General features: G+C 44.2%; 1 protein-coding gene across 2 annotated transcripts in view; it reads right to left on the bottom strand.

The window, feature by feature from the left end:
* The window catches only part of CD2AP (CD2 associated protein), a 163,268-nt gene extending 145,639 nt beyond the window's left edge, over positions 1-17,629 (bottom strand). Inside the window, exon 1 of one of the 2 annotated variants that reach the window (XR_007355981.2) lies at positions 17,387-17,629. Coding sequence is in view for 1 of the 2 variants with exons in the window: in XM_048845674.2 (XP_048701631.1) it covers positions 17,387-17,390 (4 nt within the window). In the remaining variant the exon portion in view is untranslated. The remainder of the gene's footprint in view (positions 1-17,386) is intronic. The other variant, XM_048845674.2, reaches the window with a different exon arrangement.
* Between the last annotated feature and the right edge of the window lie 1,210 nt (positions 17,630-18,839).

The following is an 18,839-nucleotide window of genomic DNA, read 5'->3' as shown; positions in this document are numbered from 1 at the left end:
GTGAACCTGAGTCAGCTGACACAGGCCATCCGCAGGTATCTAACTGCAGTATAGACATACTGTTAGACACACCCTTAACTTCATGCACAGCAATAAGTTCCACTGACTTCAGTTATACTACTCACAGTGCATAAGTCTTTTCAGGATCGGGGTCTTCACCTACTCTCACTCATTCCATTCCCATATCCTAAGAAAGGACGGCAATCTTACCCATAACTACTATATACAAGAAGAAAAGGAGTACTAGTGGGTTAGTCTCTAAGGTGCCAGTAGTACTCCTTTTCTTTTAGCGAATACAGACTAATACAGCTGCTACTCTGAAACCTACTATATACAAGCTCATCCATTTGAAAAGAACATTTACTAACTCATAGTATTTCACTAATATGGGAAATACCAACATTTCTGGACAGAGAAACCATGAGGCAGGCAGTGGATCAATAAACCTATGAGAGATGACAGACATACAAGTAGATGTGTTCTACATAAATCGACAAAACACTAATAGGCATTCAGATTTTTTTTTTAAATGCTTCTCAGTTGTGAACAGAGATAATAACTTCAGCCAAATTTAAAATTTGGAGTGCAACATTTAAAGAAAAAAAAAAGCGTAAGGTGGCTATTGTTCGCTGATGAAGGACTGGTGTTTGTGTCCTGGTAGAGCCTACCAAATTCACTGGGATTCCACACAGGCACAAGATTCCACCTACACAGATCCCTTTCCAAGATTGTGGCCCAACTATAAACAAAACATCTGGTATTCTCTCATTTCTTACCTGCAGTTAAGTTGACCTTAAACAAGGCCTCTGGACATTAAGTATATATTTATTATTTTTATTTTGGTAAAGGCATTAATCCAGAATGGTTTAAGTAAATCCTGAATTAAATTTTGTTGCATCAAATTTGAAGTTAAAACTAACAAGCATTCTTATTACTACTAGTAGAGAGAAGGGAATTGAGGATAAGTGCAACAAAGCTTCATAAGGCCCTTTCCACTTTACAACTTTGTGTACATAAGAAAGTTGTGCCAATTTAACTAAAATCAATAAAAAACTGATTTAGTTAAATCAATACAATCTTTCTATCAGTATAACTGCGTATATCCTGGGGATTGTGCTGATTCCACTAAATCAGTTTTTCTATTTTAAAATCAATCAGTGCAAAAACTGAGTGTAGCAATCACAGAGTTTAAGGACAGAAGGGGCCATTAGATCATTTAATTTGACTGGAGCAAAAGGTAGCCTGAATAGTCAGTTTAAAACAGGTTTATTTCTATTTAGCTTAAATTGGTAAGGAATCTATTTGAACTACAACAAAATAAGACAACAAATCAAAAGAGGTAAGGTACCAAAAAGTGACAGTGATAAACTTTAGAAAGGGAGATTTCAGTAAGATGAGGCAGCTAGTCAGGAAGGCCATAAAGGCTAAAGAACAGGAAGTGGCAGCTTTAGATGTGGCTTGTAGCTCACGAAAGCTTATGCTCAAATAAATTGGTTAGTCTCTAAGGTGCCACAAGTCCTCCTTTTCTTTTTGCAAATACAGACTAACACGGCTGCTACTCTGAAAAGAAAAACAACAGAATCTCATACTACTCAACAAAAAAAGAACCAGGAAGGCAAGAAGGACATCAATGTAACTAAATGGCAATGTAATCTGAGTCAAACAGAGATCCGTCAGAATCTGAAAATTAACCCTAGTGAAGCCAATAAACAGGAACATAAATCACAGTAGGCAAAATGTAAAAGAAATTAGAATTGCTAAAATAAATTTCAGAGAACAAATACCTAACGGTATAAAAAAAGAGATTGAGTATGTCAGAAGCAAGAAGTCTCCAAAATAATCAATCCATGGAATCACCAAGGTTAAAATTAAGGAAGATAAAGACATTGATGAGAAGTTAAAGCATAGCTTAAGCTAAACCAAAATAAGCCACATTTACGCTGATGTTAGTGTGTCCACACAGCCTTTTACACGTGTTTAACTAAATTAGGTTTATTGTTTTTAAAATCACACCTTTTGTTAAACCAATGCATCTTTTCTTTATAGACAAACTCATGTAGTTTACCACTTTCCCTGACCAGTGTAGATGAGGATTTCTCACCTCAACTCCCACAAAAACACCTTACATTGCATGGTTTGACTTGCACAGTTCTCAAAAGATTTCCTGACAAATTCAGGCAAAGTGTGCTACCAGCATTGCAAATAGTATATAGAGGGAAAAAAACTATACATGCTTTGTGGTAAACGGATGCGTTCCTGATGAAGCCATAACCATCCAGACCTGATTTTAGTTCCTTTATGTTCACTCACAGACTCCCATATACAGTTACAAAAAAAACCTGTAAATTAAAAAACAGGCAATTGGCTCATTTCGTAGTTTCCTTTCCTAGAAGAGAAGTACTGGAGACTTGGACTCTTTCTTAAAGCTTGCATCAACCAAATTTCCAGGAAAATTAGTTAAATGATTGCCTTGCTAAAAATAAAAGTATCACCACAAGTATGGGGTAATTGCACCTGTATCCCCCCCCACATGGTCCTCTCCAGGGGAGCCCAGTCAGATCTCAGATTTCCAGCAGTCATCTTTCTCTGGGCAGGGACCCTTACACTTCAAAATCCCCACCAAAACACACTGCCTGTGCACTGCTTTCTCTCCAAGGGCTATAAACAGTGTATTGCCAGTACTTACAAATTACCACCCAGCTATTAAGGAAGCATATTTATTCTTAGGGCAAAAGTATTACAGAGAAAGCATATACAAACAATAGGAGTTCCTATATGCATATTAAAAACATACCAGAGGTTACCATCAGCTTTATGGGGCCCTGCTCTTGGACAGAAGGTCATGTTTGTTTGCTGGATCATAAAAAGGCCCCATCCCGAGTCAATATGAACCCAGACTGTTATATCAAAAACCTTTTCTTTTTCTGTTGGTCTCTGGAAAAATCCAGCTTGAACCAGTATATCCATATTTCCCCAGGGGGTGTTGCCTCTGGAGGCGTTTACAACTTAAGTGTCTCACCTTAATCATCCCCCACTGCTTTTGATTCCTAGGAGACTGGTGGTAAACTCCCTCCCCTCATTTGTTGCATATAACCCCTGGCCCACAGTGATACATAAACCTAATACAATATTTGCCCAAAGACAATGGGGTTGCAATATTTGTCACACAAAGTACCATTAAGATCAAGTGACAAAAGTCTGTCCGTGGCAGATGAGATATTGTCGTCAGGAGAGGGAGAGAAGGAGACTGTTCAGTGTTTCTTAAATATTAAACATCATTTACTAACAGCACTTAACATGCCTATGGAAAGAAAAGACGCTTTATTTCCAGCAAGAAATAGTGCCATGGTCACAATGCTTTGTCACTGTTAATGGGACACCAAGTTAAAAATAATTATTTAAAAACAAAATACTTAGGTTTATCAAATAAAATAACCTCAAGAAACACAGTAGACACTTATTTACAAATTATATTGACCCATTTTTACAAAGTAAGGTCCCGATCCTGCAACTGAATCCATGTGGGCAGTCCCCCATGTTCCCCTCCTGGTGCCCAGTAGAGGAGATCTGGTTGAAAGATCAGGATTCAGACTCAAGATCCAAACTTCTTCCCCAGGTTACAAACACCACCACAGATATTCAAAATGTTCATTAATCATATCATCACTTTTTCATTATTTATGCTATTTGTTCACTTCATCTTTTAAATAGCACAGACAATGGCACTAAGCTAGTCAGTTTCACACTCAGGTCACCTGTGCTTGAACAAACTATCACACCTGGGTTGCAGAGAGACTGATTTTAAATTTTAGAGACTTTTTCCACCTTGAATTCCAGCAGAAAGCCTCACATGTCTACCCATTTTATGGCTCTATAAAAGCTTGCTTCAAAACCTGAAGTTTAGTCAAAATTTCAAATGAGCATTCACTAAAGTAACAGGTTTCAGAGTAACAGCCGTGTTAGTCTGTATTCGCAAAAAGAAAAGGAGTACTTGTGGCACCTTAGGTGCCACAAGTACTCCTTTTCTTTTTTCATTAAAGTAACCTTAGCCTAAAGTCTTTGTGGTTCACGTAATGAGTTCATTTTATTCAATAAATGTTTAATACCCTACATGACCCCATATGTATTATAGTGCTTTATCTCTAGCATACTTCAGTTAACCACAAAATGAAGTCTTTTGGTCTCCTCTGAACAAATCTGGAAGTATTTTCACATCAAGAAAGGTCAGAGACTCGAAGTACTGGAAAGTGAAGTCATTCAGACAATTCAAAAACCATACTGACCAAAAAGCTTCAAAACCCTTTTGACGTCTGTTTATTTTTCTGTCTTCAAACTTCCTGAAAACATAGCACCTCATAAACAGTGCATTTATTTAGAGAAAGTCAATTCTGTGCAACTAGAGTGACCATCTGCAATCTAAACCAAAAATATTTGTTCATACTGAGGTAGGGAAAATAGACATTCTAGCTACTCAAGAAATATTATGGGAGGAAAATTAGAACCAATGTCAAGACTTTTGTCAAGGTTCCTCCCCCACTCTGAACTCTAGGGTACAGATGTGGGGACCTGCATGAAAAACCTCCTAAGCTTATCTTTACCAGCTTAGGTCAAAACTTCCCCAAGGTACAAAATATTCCACCCGTTGTCCTTGGACTGGCCGCTACCACCACCAAACTAATACTGGTTACTGGGGAAGAGCTGTTTGGACACGTCCTTCCCCGCAAAATACTTCCCAAAACCTTGCACCCCACTTCCTGGACAAGGTTTGGTAAAAAGCCTCACCAATTTGCCTAGGTGACTACAGGCCCAGACCCTTGGATCTTAAGAACAATGAACAATCCTTCCAACACTTGCACCCCCCCTTTCCTGGGAAATGTTGGATAAAAAGCCTCACCAATTTGCATAGGTGACCACCGACCCAAACCCTTGGATCTGAGAACAATGAAAAAGCATTCAGTTTTCTTACAAGAAGACTTTTAATAAAAATAGAAGTAAATAGAAATAAAGAAATACCCCCTGTAAAATCAGGATGGTAGATATCTTACAGGGTAATTAGATTCAAAACATAGAGAACCCCTCTAGGCAAAACCTTAAGTTACAAAAAAGATACACAGACAGAAATAGTTATTCTATTCAGCACAATTCTTTTCTCAGCCATTTAAAGAAATCATAATCTAAAACATACCTAGCTAGATTACTTACTAAAAGTTCTAAGACTCCATTCCTGGTCTATCCCCGGTAAAGACCAGCATATAGACAGACTATAGACAGACACACAGACCCTTTGTTTCTCTCCCTCCTCCCAGCTTTTGAAAGTATCTTGTCTCCTCATTGATCATTTTGGTCAGGTGCCAGCGAGGTTACCTTTAGCTTCTTAACCCTTTACAGGTGAGAGGAGCTTTCCCCTGGCCAGGAGGGATTTCAAAGGGGTTTACCCTTCCCTTTATATTTATGACAACTTTTATTTAACATAGCAAGTGATAGTTTTCTGGAAAGCAGAATGGTTTAGGGGGAAATTTATATAATAGCATCAGAACAATTACATCACAAACAAAAACCTTTCAGAAGCTTGAGTTTTTTTTTGTTTTTAGAAGTGGGGAAGAATAGAGTAGAAGGAAAAGCATACGTTTAGGTCTCAATTTCAGAAGGAAAAAGTACATATTTACCATGGGTTAGCTAACATGCTAACACATGGTAAAATGCTAGTGTGGATAAGGCAGTTTGTTAGTGTTTACCTCCACCTGTTAACACACATGAACACACCACATGCCATTTTCCTACTGTGGACCCTCCCAGAATATTCAACTCCTCACCAAAACCTCCCCCCTAAATTTCATCTGCCAGAATATCTACATGAGTAACCTTTATAGTGAGGAGACAATTTTAATTCTTTGTAACTACTATTTTTGAAATCCCTTTTAACTATTTAAGGGTTTGTCTGTTTCCCTGTTGATGTTTACAAGTAGGGCTGGTCCAAGTTTTCATTCAAAATTTTTTGACAAAAAAAGGAGCCTTTTTTCAAAACCAGTGTTTTGGTTTTCACTAGCAAAAATGGAAAGAGGGAAAAACTGAAACACACATTTGTTTGTGTTTTAGGTTTGTTTGTTTTTTTTTTTTTGTCAAAATGTCAAAAAAACTATTTTTAAAAGAAAACTCATAAAAGTTCCCATTTGACGAACAGCTCTGTTTAAAAGGGAGAAACTGATTACACACAAAGCACTATCAAATTCAGAGACTGAAAAAATTGAGAAAAATAACCTTAGGTGTTACTTGTATCTACAGCAGATAAAGTTTCCAGATAAATGTGTGATTATCAAATTGATAAGTGTCGCTTTAACAGCTTGACAAAGTGGAGTTGTTTGTTGAAGTGTTTTTCTAAGTATTCATTCCTGGAATTATTTCAACTGTTACCACCACATAGGGTGTAAATCTTTAGATAGTGCTTTCACATTGAACTATACTACCAAATAATTAAAGTGTGCATAATTGCTTCACAGATTTGCCTTTGTGTAATCTCATATCTTACACAGATCACAAAAGTGCTTACAGATCTGTCTCGATGTCTCTTACTCCTTTAGAGCAACATTAAGCATTACTTAAGCATGCAAAATATCTGACAGTTATGTCCCATCAGATACTTCCTATCTTAGGGTATGTCTACACTACAGAATAAGGTCGAATTTATAGAAGTCGTTTTTTTAGAAATCGGTTTTATATATTCGAGTGTGTGTGTCCCCACAGAAAATGTTCTAAGTGCATTAACTCAGCGGAGTGCTTCCACAGTACCGACGCTAGAGTCGACTTCCGGAACATTGCACTGTGGATAGGTATCCCACAGTTCCCGCAGTCTCCGCTGCCCATTGGAATTCTGGGTTGAGATCCCAATGCCTGATGTGGCTAAAGCATTGTCTCGGGTGGTTCTGGGTACATATCGTCAGGCCCCCCTTCCCTCCCTCCCTCCCTCCGTGAAAGCAAGGGCAGACAATCGTTTCGCGCCTTTTTTCCTGAGTTACCTGTGCAGACGCCATACCACGGCAAGCATGGAGCCCGCTCAGGTAACCGTCACCCTATGTCTTCTGGGTGCTGGCAGATGCGGTACTGCATTGCTACACAGCAGCAGCAACCCCTTGCCTTGTGGCAGCAGACGGTACAATACGACTGGTAGCCGTCATCGTCATGTCCGAGGTGCTCCTGGCCACAGCGGCTGGGAGCGCCTGGGCAGACATGGGCGCAGGGACTAAATTTGGAGTGACTTGACCAGGTCTCTTTAGTCCTGCAGTCAGTCCTACTGAACCGTCTTATGGTGAGCAGGCAGGCAATACGGATTGCTAGCAGTCGTACTGTACCATCTTCTGCCGAGCAGCCATGAGATGTGGATGGCATGCAGTCCTTCTGCACCGTCTGCTGCCAGCCAAAGATGTAAAAGATAGATGGAGTGGATCAAAACAAGAAATAGATCATATTTGTTTTGTATTCATTTGCTTCCCCTCCTCCCCCGTCTAGGGGACTCATTCCTCTAGGTCACACTGCAGTCACTCACAGAGAAGGTGCAGCGAGGTAAATCTAGCCATGTATCAATCAGAGGACAAGCTAACCTCCTTGTTCCAATAAGAATAACAACTTAGGTGCACCATTTCTTATTGAAACCCTCCGTGAAGTCCTGCCCGAAATACTCCTTGATGTAAAGACACCCCCTTTGTTGATTTTAGCTCCCTGAAGCCAACCCTGTAAGCCATATCGTCAGTCGCCCCTCCCTGCGTCAGAGCAACGGCAGACAATTGTTCCGCGCCTTTTTTCTGTGCGGACGCCATACCAAGGCAAGCATGGAGGCCGCTCAGCTCACTTTGGCAATTAGGAGCACATTAAACATCACACGCATTATCCAGCAGTATATGCAGCACCAGAACCTGGCAAAGCGATACCGGGCGAGGAGGCGACGTCAGCGCGGTCACGTGAGTGATCAGGACATGGACACAGATTTCTCTGAAAGCATGGGCCCTGCTAATGCATGCATCATGGTGCTAAGGGGGCAGGTTCATGCTTTGGAACGCCGATTCTGGGCTCGGGAAACAAGCACAGACTGGTGGGACTGCATAGTGTTGCGGGTCTGGGACGATTCCCAAGGGCTGCGAAACTTTCCATGCGTAAGGGCACTTTCATGGAACTTTGTGACTTGCTTTCCCCTGCCCTGAAGCGCATGAATACCAAGATGAGAGCAGCCCTCACAGTTGAGAAGCGAGTAGCGATAGCCCTGTGGAAGCTTGCAATGCCAGACAGCTACCGGTCAGTTGGGAATCAATTCGGAGTGGGCAAATCTACTGTTGGGGCTGCTGTGATGCAAGTAGCCCACGCAATCAAAGATCTGCTGATATCAAGGGTAGTGACCCTGGGAAATGTGCAGGTCATAGTGGATGGCTTTGCTGCAATGGGATTCCCTAACTGTGGTGGGGCCATAGACGGAATCCATATCCCTATCTTGGCACCGGAGCACCAAGCTGCCGAGTACATAAACCACAAGGGGTACTTTTCAATAGTGCTGCAAGCTCTGGTGGATCACAAGGGATGTTTCACCAACATCAAAGTGGGATGGCCGGGAAAGGTACATGACGCTCGCATCTTCAGGAACTCTGGTCTGTTTCAAAAGCTGCAAGAAGGGACTTTTTTCCCAGACCAGAAAATAACTGTTGGGGATGTTGAAATGCCTATATGTATCCTTGGGGACCCAGCCTACCCCTTAATGCCATGGCTCATGAAGCCGTACACAGGCAGCCTGGACAGTAGTCAGAAGCTGTTCAACTACAGTAGTCAGGAGCTGTTCAAGTGCAGAATGGTGGTAGAATGTAAATTTGGATGTTTAAAGGCGCGCTGGGGCAGTTTACTGACTCGCTTAGACCTCAGCGAAACCAATATTCCCACTGTTATTACTGCTTGCTGTGTGCTCCACAATATCTGTGAAAGTAAGGGGGAGACGTTTATGGCGGGGTGGGAGGTTGAGACAAATCGCCTGGCTGCTGGTTACGCGCAGCCAGACACCAGGGAGGTTAGAAGAGCACAGGAGGGCGCGGTACGCATCAGAGAAGCTTTGAAAACCAGTTTCATGACTGGCCAGGCTACGGTGTGAAAGTTCTGTTTGTTTCTCTTTGATGAAACCCCCCGCCCCTTGGTTCACTCTACTTCCCTGTATGCTAACCACCCTCCCCTCCTCCCTTCAATCACCGCTTGCAGAGGCAATAAAGTCATTGCTGCTTCATATTCACGCATTCTTTATTCATTCATCACACAAATAGGGGGATGACTACCAAGGTAGCCCAGGAGGGGTGGTGGAGGAGGGAAGGAAAATGCCACACAGCACTTTAGAAGTTTACAACTTTAAAATTTATTGAATGCCAGCCTTCTTTTTTGGGGGCAATCCTCTGTGGTGGAGTGGCTGGTTGGCCGGTGGCCCCCCCACTGCATTCTTGGGCGTCTGGGTGAGGAGGCTATGGAACTTGGGGAAGGAGGGCGGTTGGTTACACAGGGGCTGTAGTGGCAGTCTGTGCTCCAGCTGCCCTTGCTGTAGCTCAACCATACACTGGAGCATACTGGTTTGGTCCTCCAGCAGCCTCAGCATTGAATCCTGCCTCCTCTCATCATGCTGCCGCCACATTTGAGCTTCAGCCCTCTCTTCAGCCCGCCACCTCTCCTCTCGGTCATTTTGTGCTTTCCTGCACTCTGACATTATTTGCCTCCACGCATTCGTCTGTGCTCTGTCAGTGTGGGAGGACAGCATGAGCTCGGAGAACATTTCATCGCGAGTGCGTTTTTTTTTCTTTCTAAGCTTCACTAGCCTCTGGGAAGGAGAAGATCCTGTGATCATTGAAACACATGCAGCTGGTGGAGAAAAAAAAGGGACAGCGGTATTTAAAAAGACACATTTTATAAAACAGTGGCTACACTCTTTCAGGGTAAACCTTGCTGTTAACATTACATACATAGCACATGTGCTTTCATTACAAGGTCGCATTTTGCCTCCCCCCACCGCGTGGCTACCTCCTCAACCTTCCCCCCTCCCTGTGGCTAACAGCGGGGAACATTTCTGTTTAGCCACAGGCAAACAGCCCAGCAGGAATGGGCTCCTCTGAGTGTCCCCTGAAGAAAAGCACTCTATTTCAACCAGGTGACCATGAATTATATCTCACTCTCCTGAGGATAACAGAGAGAGATAAAGAACGGATGTTGTTTGAACGCCAGCAAACATACACTGCAATGCTTTGTTGTACAATGATTCCCGAGTACGTGTTACTGGCCTGGAGTGGTAAAGTGTCCTACCATGAAGGACGCAATAAGGCTGCCCTCCCCAGAAACCTTTTGCAAAGGCTTCGGGAGTACATCCAGGAGAACCGCGAATGCCAGGGCAAAGTAATCCTTTCACATGCTTGCTTTTAAACCATGTATAGTATTTTAAAAGGTACACTCACCGGAGGTCCCTTCTTCGTCTGCTTGGTCCAGGAGGCAGCCTTGGGTGGGTTCGGGGGGGACTGCCTCCAGGTCCAGGGTGAGAAACAGTTCCTGGCTGTCGAGAAAACCGGTTTCTCCGCTTGCTTGCTGTGAGCTATCTACAACCTCATCATCATCTTCTTCGTCCCCAAAACCTGCTTCCGTGTTGCCTCCATCTCCATTGAAGGAGTCAAACAACACGGCTGGGGTAGTGGTGGCTGAACCCCCTAAAATGGCATGCAGCTCATCATAGAAGCGGCATGTTTGGGGCTCTGACCCGGAGCGGCCGTTCGCCTCTCTGGTTTTCTGGTAGGCTTGCCTCAGCGCCTTCAGTTTCACACGGCACTGCTTCGCGTCCCTGTTATGGCCTCTGTCCTTCATGCCCTGGGAGATTTTGACAAAGGTTTTGGCATTTTGAAAACTGGAATGGAGTTCTGATAGCACGGATTCCTCTCCCCAAACAGCGATCAGATCCCTCCCGTTCGGTCCATGCTGGAGCTCTTTTGCGATTCTGGGACTCCATCATGGTCACCTCTGCTGATGAGCTCTGCATGGTCACCTGCAGCTTGCCACGCCGGCCAAACAGGAAATGAGATTCAAAAGTTCGCGGTTCTTTTCCTGTCTACCTGGCCAGTGCATCTGAGTTGAGAGTGCTGTCCAGAGCGGTCACAATGGAGCACTCTGGGATAGCTCCCGGAGGCCAATACCGTCGAATTGTGTCCACAGTACCCCAAATTCGAGCCTGCAAGGCCGATTTAAGCGCTAAACCACTTGTCAGGGGTGGAGTAAGGAAATCGATTTTAAGAGCCCTTTAAGTCAAAATAAAGGGCTTCATCGTGTGGACGGGTGCAGGTTTACATCGATTTAATGCTGCTAAATTCCACCTAAAGTCCTAGTGTAGACGAGGGCTTAAATACAGAGAGATTTAAAGAACATACCTTAGGTACACAATCCCATACTCCTGCTCTATTCCATTTTTCTGTTCCCTGCAGGACAGGCAGACATGAGTCTAACCCAGGGATGGGCAAACTTTTTGGCCCTAGGGCCACATCGGGTACAGAAATTGTATGTAGGGCCAGGAAGGGAAGGCTGAGGGAAGCTATGCCTCGCAAAACAGCAAGGCATGGCCTCGCCTGGCCCCTACCCCCATTCAACCCCCCCTGCTCTCCAGCCCAACTGCCCCCTGGGACTCCTGAATCCTATCCAAACACCCCTGCTCTCTGCCCCCTGACTATCCCCCCAGGACACCCATTCCCTATCCAATCCCCCCTGCTCACCACCCCCAGGACCCCCACCCCTATCCAATCTCCCCTGCTCCCCACCCCCTGGCCATCCCCCACCCCGTATCCAACCATCCCTGCTCTCCCCACCCCACATTACCTGTGGGGTGGCAGAAAGGGGGCTCAGTGCTTTCCCTGTGTGTTTCCCCTGCTCGTTTGGCTGCTCTCCCTAGCAGTCATGCAGGGCTCGCTCCCTGTCTGGGCTTGGCTGCTGGGGACAGGGGCCAGGCATGCTGGAGGTGGAGGGGGACCCTGGCTTGCTCTGCCCCTGTCCCCGACAGCAGGGCCCAGGCCCTTTGACCGCCCCCCCACCCCGCAACCACCCCTGCTTCTCGTCCCCTCCCCGCCCCGAACTCACCCTGACCGCGCCACCCTGGAGCGCCAGGTCTGGCAGCGCTATAACTGTGCTGCCCGGCCGGAGCTGCAGCCAAGCTGAAGAGGATAGGCCAGGGGCTAGCCTCCGCCCCGCTCACCACACTGCCGGGGAGTTGGGCTGGCTCCTCCGCAAGCCTGTCCTGACCCCGCTCTCTGGCAGGAGCTCAGGGGCCAGAGTCCTGCTGGCCAGATGCAGCCTGTGACTCATAGTTTGCCCCCTCTGGTCTAACCCCAACTTACAGGGCCTTACTGTGGAGGAAGATTTTTTTTTAAAAAAAGCACAAATGACAATATAGCCACTCCCTCCTCTGAGCTTAATGGGTTCAGTTCCTCCGCCTCACGGTACTGCCAAGTCAGATCCCCAACCACCTACCTTCTAACCTTCATCTACCCTCCTTTGGCCCAAACCTAAATAGTCTTTCATTCATCCATCCCTCCCTCACAATGACTTAGCTCCCCAACAGTATCATATTAGAGTTTCCATTGAGACCCCATATCCCATTCTCCAAAGAGACCCTTTGCAATATACCTATCCATTCTAGAGTCTTGTCTACAACAGAAAAATGTTGCTCACCATTTCCAACCAGGTACAGTAAAACCTGCCTTAGTGACCACCTCTGAAAAGACACCATCTGCCATAAGCAACTACTTGCAGAGGCCACAGAATGTTTTTCCCCAATAATTTAACTAAGAAGAAACTCTGAAAAGTGACCACCTGTCATTTGTGACCATATTTTCTTACTCCCATCCAAAAAACAAACCTGTAGGAGAAACCAATCTTTCTTACTTCTGCCTTGCTGCTGGCAGCAGCATTGCCTTCAAAGCTGGGCACCCAGCCAGCAGCTGCAGCTCTCTGCTCTGCCTTCAGAACTGGACAGCTGGAGAGAGGCAGCTGCTGGAAGGGCACCCAGCTCTGAAGGCAGCCAAGCTTTGAAGAGAAATGACCTCTCACAAGTGACCACTTTTGCTAACTCCTGTAAGTGGTCTTTCTTGGCAGGTTTCACTGTATAGCACTCCAACATTAGTATAATTTGGAGCCATAGCGTAGATGGGCCACTACTTTTTCATTTGTTCCGGGGGTTTAGTGCAAGCAAAACAAAACTAAAACTCAGTGTATAGTTAGCAAAGAATACTCAATAAAAAAAATTTCCTCAAAGAACTGGCTGCATTCAGTTGATTAATAGACAAGCAAGAAATAGTAACTTTTCAGTAATGCTTTGATTGAATTCTCACTAATAATTTTAGAAAAATCAAAGCTGAGTATAAGTAAAGTAAAATGATCTAGCTTGGTCCATTTCACAGAGAACATCTGATAAGATTTTACTCAGAATCTGATGTCTGAAGCTTGACCTTGGGGAAAAAAGATTGTTAGTAACAAAATTTAGGAATTCACAGAGCATGCCTAATAGCATGCCTAATATTTTTGTGTGTGCTATAAAAGTGACAAAGGCCAAGGGGAGTTACCTTATTCTCTATGGTTGTTTGATCTGATGAACCTGCACACAAAGTACATCTGTAATAAATCATTCTTAATTGCAATCCGTCGGTATAGAAACGTGCCCTTTTTTCAAGTTGAAGTATAAAAATTAATATCCAAATAGTAATTTTGCATGTATTGTCCAAGGTTACAGGAAAACAACTATTACCATTAATGCATTATATGTAACAATAATGTATCCAGAGTAATAATCAGTATTGTTTCAAACAAAAGCATTAAAGAAGGTTCCAAAATAAAGAACGGATGTTCTAAAGAAATATTACAGAAATTAGGAAGTACTAAGTCTTCTGAGTCATTTAATCAAATTAGAACCAGTTTATATAAAAATCAAACAATGAAGTAACAAGAAGGCCAGGAGTATATAACAAGTACCAAAAACATTGCTCGTTAGATATTTTTACACTTATATATCATAGTACCTTTCAACCACAGTGCTTTATGGTGGGTAAACATTACATATATGCTATATGAAAATATTTAATGGGAAATTTTCAGAGTGCTCCCTGGCGTCGTCCTAACTGTGCTCCCATTGAAGTCAATAGTAAAACTTTAATTGACTTCAATGGTGGACAGTTAAGCCAACATGTCAAGTATTTTTGAAAATCTGGGTGGGGGAAGGGGTGTACATAAAATCTCACACACACACACACACACACTTTATCTTCTCCTTCTCCTTTTATATGTCACTTGTATTCTTTGGCTGAAAGTTCTTTAAAGGAAAGACCATGTCTTCATATACCTTTGTATAGCCCCTCACACAGTAGGACCTTAATCATGACTGGGACTTCTAACTACTACTACCATACAATCATTTATTTACATAGCTGTTCCTGGCAATCTAACTATATTTACACATAAACACATGCATGTGAAAGACTGTTGTGTTGTAACAGCTGCTGTGTTCCACCCCAAAAGGTAGCTACTGTACTTAAATATACAAATTAAGACACAAGCTACTTTTGGGGTGAAATATGACAGTTGACTGCAGTGATTCCGAAAAAGAAAACTGTATCCAAATACGTGAAGAAAATGTAAGTAGACAATGCTATAAATTAATCAGTGAATTTAGCCAGAAAACCAGAACTAAAACTTCTAAAGGCTTTATGTTGTTTTTCCTATCCAGTAGTGATATTTCTATGATTTACACTTACTGTATATAAACCTTCATATATGAAATGGAAATTATACTATTTATAAATTCAGAAAGTTTTGGTAGCATTTTAAAATAAAATAATAAATCATAGCAATGGCCCATTCATACTACTGACTCAGTCTCCAACAATGCTCATGATTTCAGCATCACCTCAGAAGCAGGTAAGAATAAGTAATAAGTGACACAAATGACAAAGCAGAGAAGTATGCACAAGAGTGACTACATCAGCCTTGAAACTAGAAAAACAGGACTTAATTTAGGAAGCAGCTTTTAAAACAGGCTGAATAGTGAATAACTTTAGAGATATAAAAAACAGTTGCAGTATGAAATTACAAAATAAATTAGTGGAATATAATTTGTTTCCATAGGCATAAGGAATACAAAACAAATGTGAGTGTGAACATACCAAAACTGTCTAATTTCAATGCAAAATGTGTAGCTTAAATGTATGGGTGTTTCCTTCCTTTAAGGCCCACTGTCTTTTGTGGAAAACAATCTGTCCAAAATCCAGTATATGCTTCCACTTAAGAACACAAACACTTCTGGTCAAAAATTTAAGCATTTACATATAGCACCATAAATGCACAATCTGCTTTATAAAACACAAAGCAAGAGTCTCTTCCCCAAAGGATGTACCGTTTAGCAACTTAAAACAGAGCAAGTAATGGAACGTGTGGAAAGATAACTAACTGGTGAGCAGAAAGACAAAAAAAGGATTCATAGAAAGAGGCGTTTAAGAGAAGGATTTGCCTACACATTCTGTCACCACACTCAGAATAACCACTTTTATAATAACAACAAGGAGTCTGGTTCCACCGGACTTCTTGTTGTTTTTGTGGATACAGACTAACACGGCTACCCCCTGATACTTGACACTTTTATAGTATTCCCTTCACAGAGCTGTTATCTTTACCATTTGCTCTACTTAAACCAACCACAAATATATACTTCCCAATGCTATCAAGTTTAGAAAACTGGCCACCACCCATTCTTACAAATACAAATCTGAACCAGGGTATTATGAAACAACCATACACAGTAAACACTTTCAGCTGTTCACATTTGCACAGTAAGTTACCATCACACAAGAAAAATCAGTGAACATAGGGTTAAAACTAAAGTGAACAAATGATTCTTAAAATTAATCTGAACTGCATTTAGCCTTTACAAAGCTTAGCCTACTTCCTCCAGTTACTGCTTTATCTGTCATATTTGTTATGTAGTAATAAATCAGCCATCTCTTTCTGTCACATGAATGGCCAAGTTCTCTTCCAAGTACAGCCACCAACTTTTTCTACCCAACACCAACTAGCACCCCTCCTCATGAAAATTACACATTTGCAGCTTTAGTTGTTCTTCCTGAATTATTGTACCATTTAACTCAGAGTATGGGATTTCTCTAGTACATCAGAGTCCTCAACTTCTTCATAGCACCAGTCTGGAGCTATTCTTGCTTCTTTACCATTATTGGATCTTTAGCTCTTAAAAAATGAGGTAACTTCTGGTGCTCTCCCTAGAAGCAGCAAAATTCAGCATGTCTACAAAGCAAACTTTCCCTTCAAGCTCTTTTATGCAAAAAGAGATTCTTTTTAAGTCAAAATATGCAAAAACATGATTGGGAGGAGGTTGAAAACAATAACTGAATATATCAAATCAAGTATAACATTAAGCAAGTGAATGGCTAAGACTGAAGGCATACCAATTCCCTGTAACTTCCTTCCAAGCCGATTAATATTTAACATTTATTGTCAAATATGAGCAGACTGCAGAAGGGATAAAACAATCATCATCCCCAGCTTGTTCTTCAAGACAGCAACCCAGCAGTAAAGTACAACTGCAGGGCTACAAGTCTAATTATCGGTCAGGTGCTCTTTTCCTAAGGTATTTTCTAAAGGAAAGTAATCACCAGTGGGAAAAGATCTCAGAAGCACCAAAACATCTCTTGTGTTACTATCTCTTCTATATTTACACTCTCCCCCTACCAAATTACTTGGTCAAGGTATAGTCAAGGTCCAGACTCCAGAGGAAATAAAAAATAGTAATGATGAGGATAGTAGTAAGCAAATAAAAATATTTCACAGTCCAAAAGCATCCAGATTTGGCCCGCGGTCCACCTATTGACTGCACCTGGCTTAGAGCGCCTTCATTTAAAGCACTAGGGATCTGCCGATGCAACATTAAGTGTAGACATGCCATAGGTCCACTGCCTCTACCCCCGCTGTAAGGAGAAAGAACAAGTACCCAGTCCCAGCTAGGAGTAGCCATGGATGGGGGGGGGACAGGGAATGGTCCCCCAAAGCTCCCTGGATAGACCAGGAGAGAGAGAGAGTGGGGGAAGGGGGCAGTTGGCCAGCCCCCCCAAGGGCAGCCCCCCGGGGGGGGAGTAGGGTTAGGGGAGTAGGAGGCCACCGGCCCCCTGCCGAGGGCATGGGGGGGGGAGGTATGGGGTGACCGGCTAGCCCCCTGCCTAGGGTGCCCCAGCAGGTGGGAGTTTGGGTTGGGGGCGTAGGGAGGCGGCCGGCTTCCCCCAGGGCGCTCTCCTGCCTTAGCCCGTGCCCGGCTCCGGGTCCCGGGCAGCCCCTGCGCGGCGGCGCCCCGCCTTACCCATGCTGTGCGTGCCCGCCCGGGCCGGGGGAACCGCTCCCTCTCCTGCCGCCGCCAGCCGCTCCTCCTCCCGCTGCCGCGCTCAGGCCGGGCACGGCGGCTCCATCCGGCCGGCCGCGGGGGCGGAGCAGCTGCTACAAGCCGGCGAGGCCCCGAGGCAGCCGCCGCCGCAGACTCCCCTGGGCGAGACCCGCTCCGGCAGCGGCCGCGGCAGCTCGAGCTCCCGGCTGGGGTGGGGTGGGGTGGAGGGGGCGCCACATCCCGCGAGAGCTCGGCGCCCGCCCGCCGCCCTGCTCCGCGCTGGGTTCTGCCCGCTGTTGCCAGGTGCCGTGACGTGAGTCCCGCCCCGGCCCGGGCCGAGAGCGGGGTCGGGAGCCGCCTCTCGCCGGAGTGTCTGCCCTTCCCCCACATGGCACTGCCTCCCCCCAGGATCTTCTCACTCCCGCGCGGGGGAGGGAAGATTACCCAACCCCCCCCCCCACCCACACACACACACACACACACACCCACACACACACAGGGGAGAGACGTTCCCCCCACGTACCCACACAGGGCACATACACCCACACGGGAGAAACCCCACCTCCCCCTTCACCCACCCCCCCCGGGAGATCCACACTCACACAGGAAGAAATTTCCTCCCCCCACACCCGGGAGATACATTCACACACAGGGAGAAATTCCCACACACACACACACACACAATCTTCACACTCAGGGGAGATACATACACACACTCACACAGGGAGAAATCACACACATACACTCAGGAAAGATACACACACACACACACAGATGGATAAATTCTCCCTACACACAGGTAGAGCCATACACATACAAAAGAAATTCTTCTCCTCTCTCCCCTGCACCCCACACACTCACACAAGAAATTCTCCCCCCACATATTTCAGAGTAGCAGCCGTGTTAGTCTGTATTCACAAAAAGAAAAGGAGTACTTGTGGCACCTTAGAGACTAACCAATTTATCTGAGCATAAGCTTTCGTGAGCTACAGCATCCGATGAAGTGAGCTGTAGCTCAAGAAAGCTTATGTTCAAATAAATTGGTTAGTCTCTAAGGTGCCACAAGTCCTCCTTTTCTTCTTCCCCCCATATATACACACACACTGGAGATCCCCAGCATACGTACAACATGGGAGATACACACAGGTGATTTTCAAACCCTGACTCCCTGTGTGGCAGTATGAGGGGGTGGGAGGCTTACTACTAGATTGCTGTTACATCTAACCCCGTGATATTTCTTTGGAAAAAATCATCCCTTTCATAGATTTTAAGACTAGAAGAGAATTTTATGATAATCTCTTCTGACCTCCTGCGTAACAGTAGACATAGAATTTTCACCAAGCAATTTCCTGCATCTACTCCAATTATTCTGAGGTAACATGATCTGGACCTAAAAACTTGATTAGAAGGGGATCTTCTGGGAGTCCAGATA

This window comes from Caretta caretta, chromosome 3 (genome assembly GCF_965140235.1).
Source record: "Caretta caretta isolate rCarCar2 chromosome 3, rCarCar1.hap1, whole genome shotgun sequence".
Lineage (NCBI taxonomy): Eukaryota > Metazoa > Chordata > Testudines > Cheloniidae > Caretta > Caretta caretta.
The sequence above is the reverse complement of the archived record's forward strand: the minus strand, read 5'-3'. Positions and strand labels throughout refer to the sequence as shown.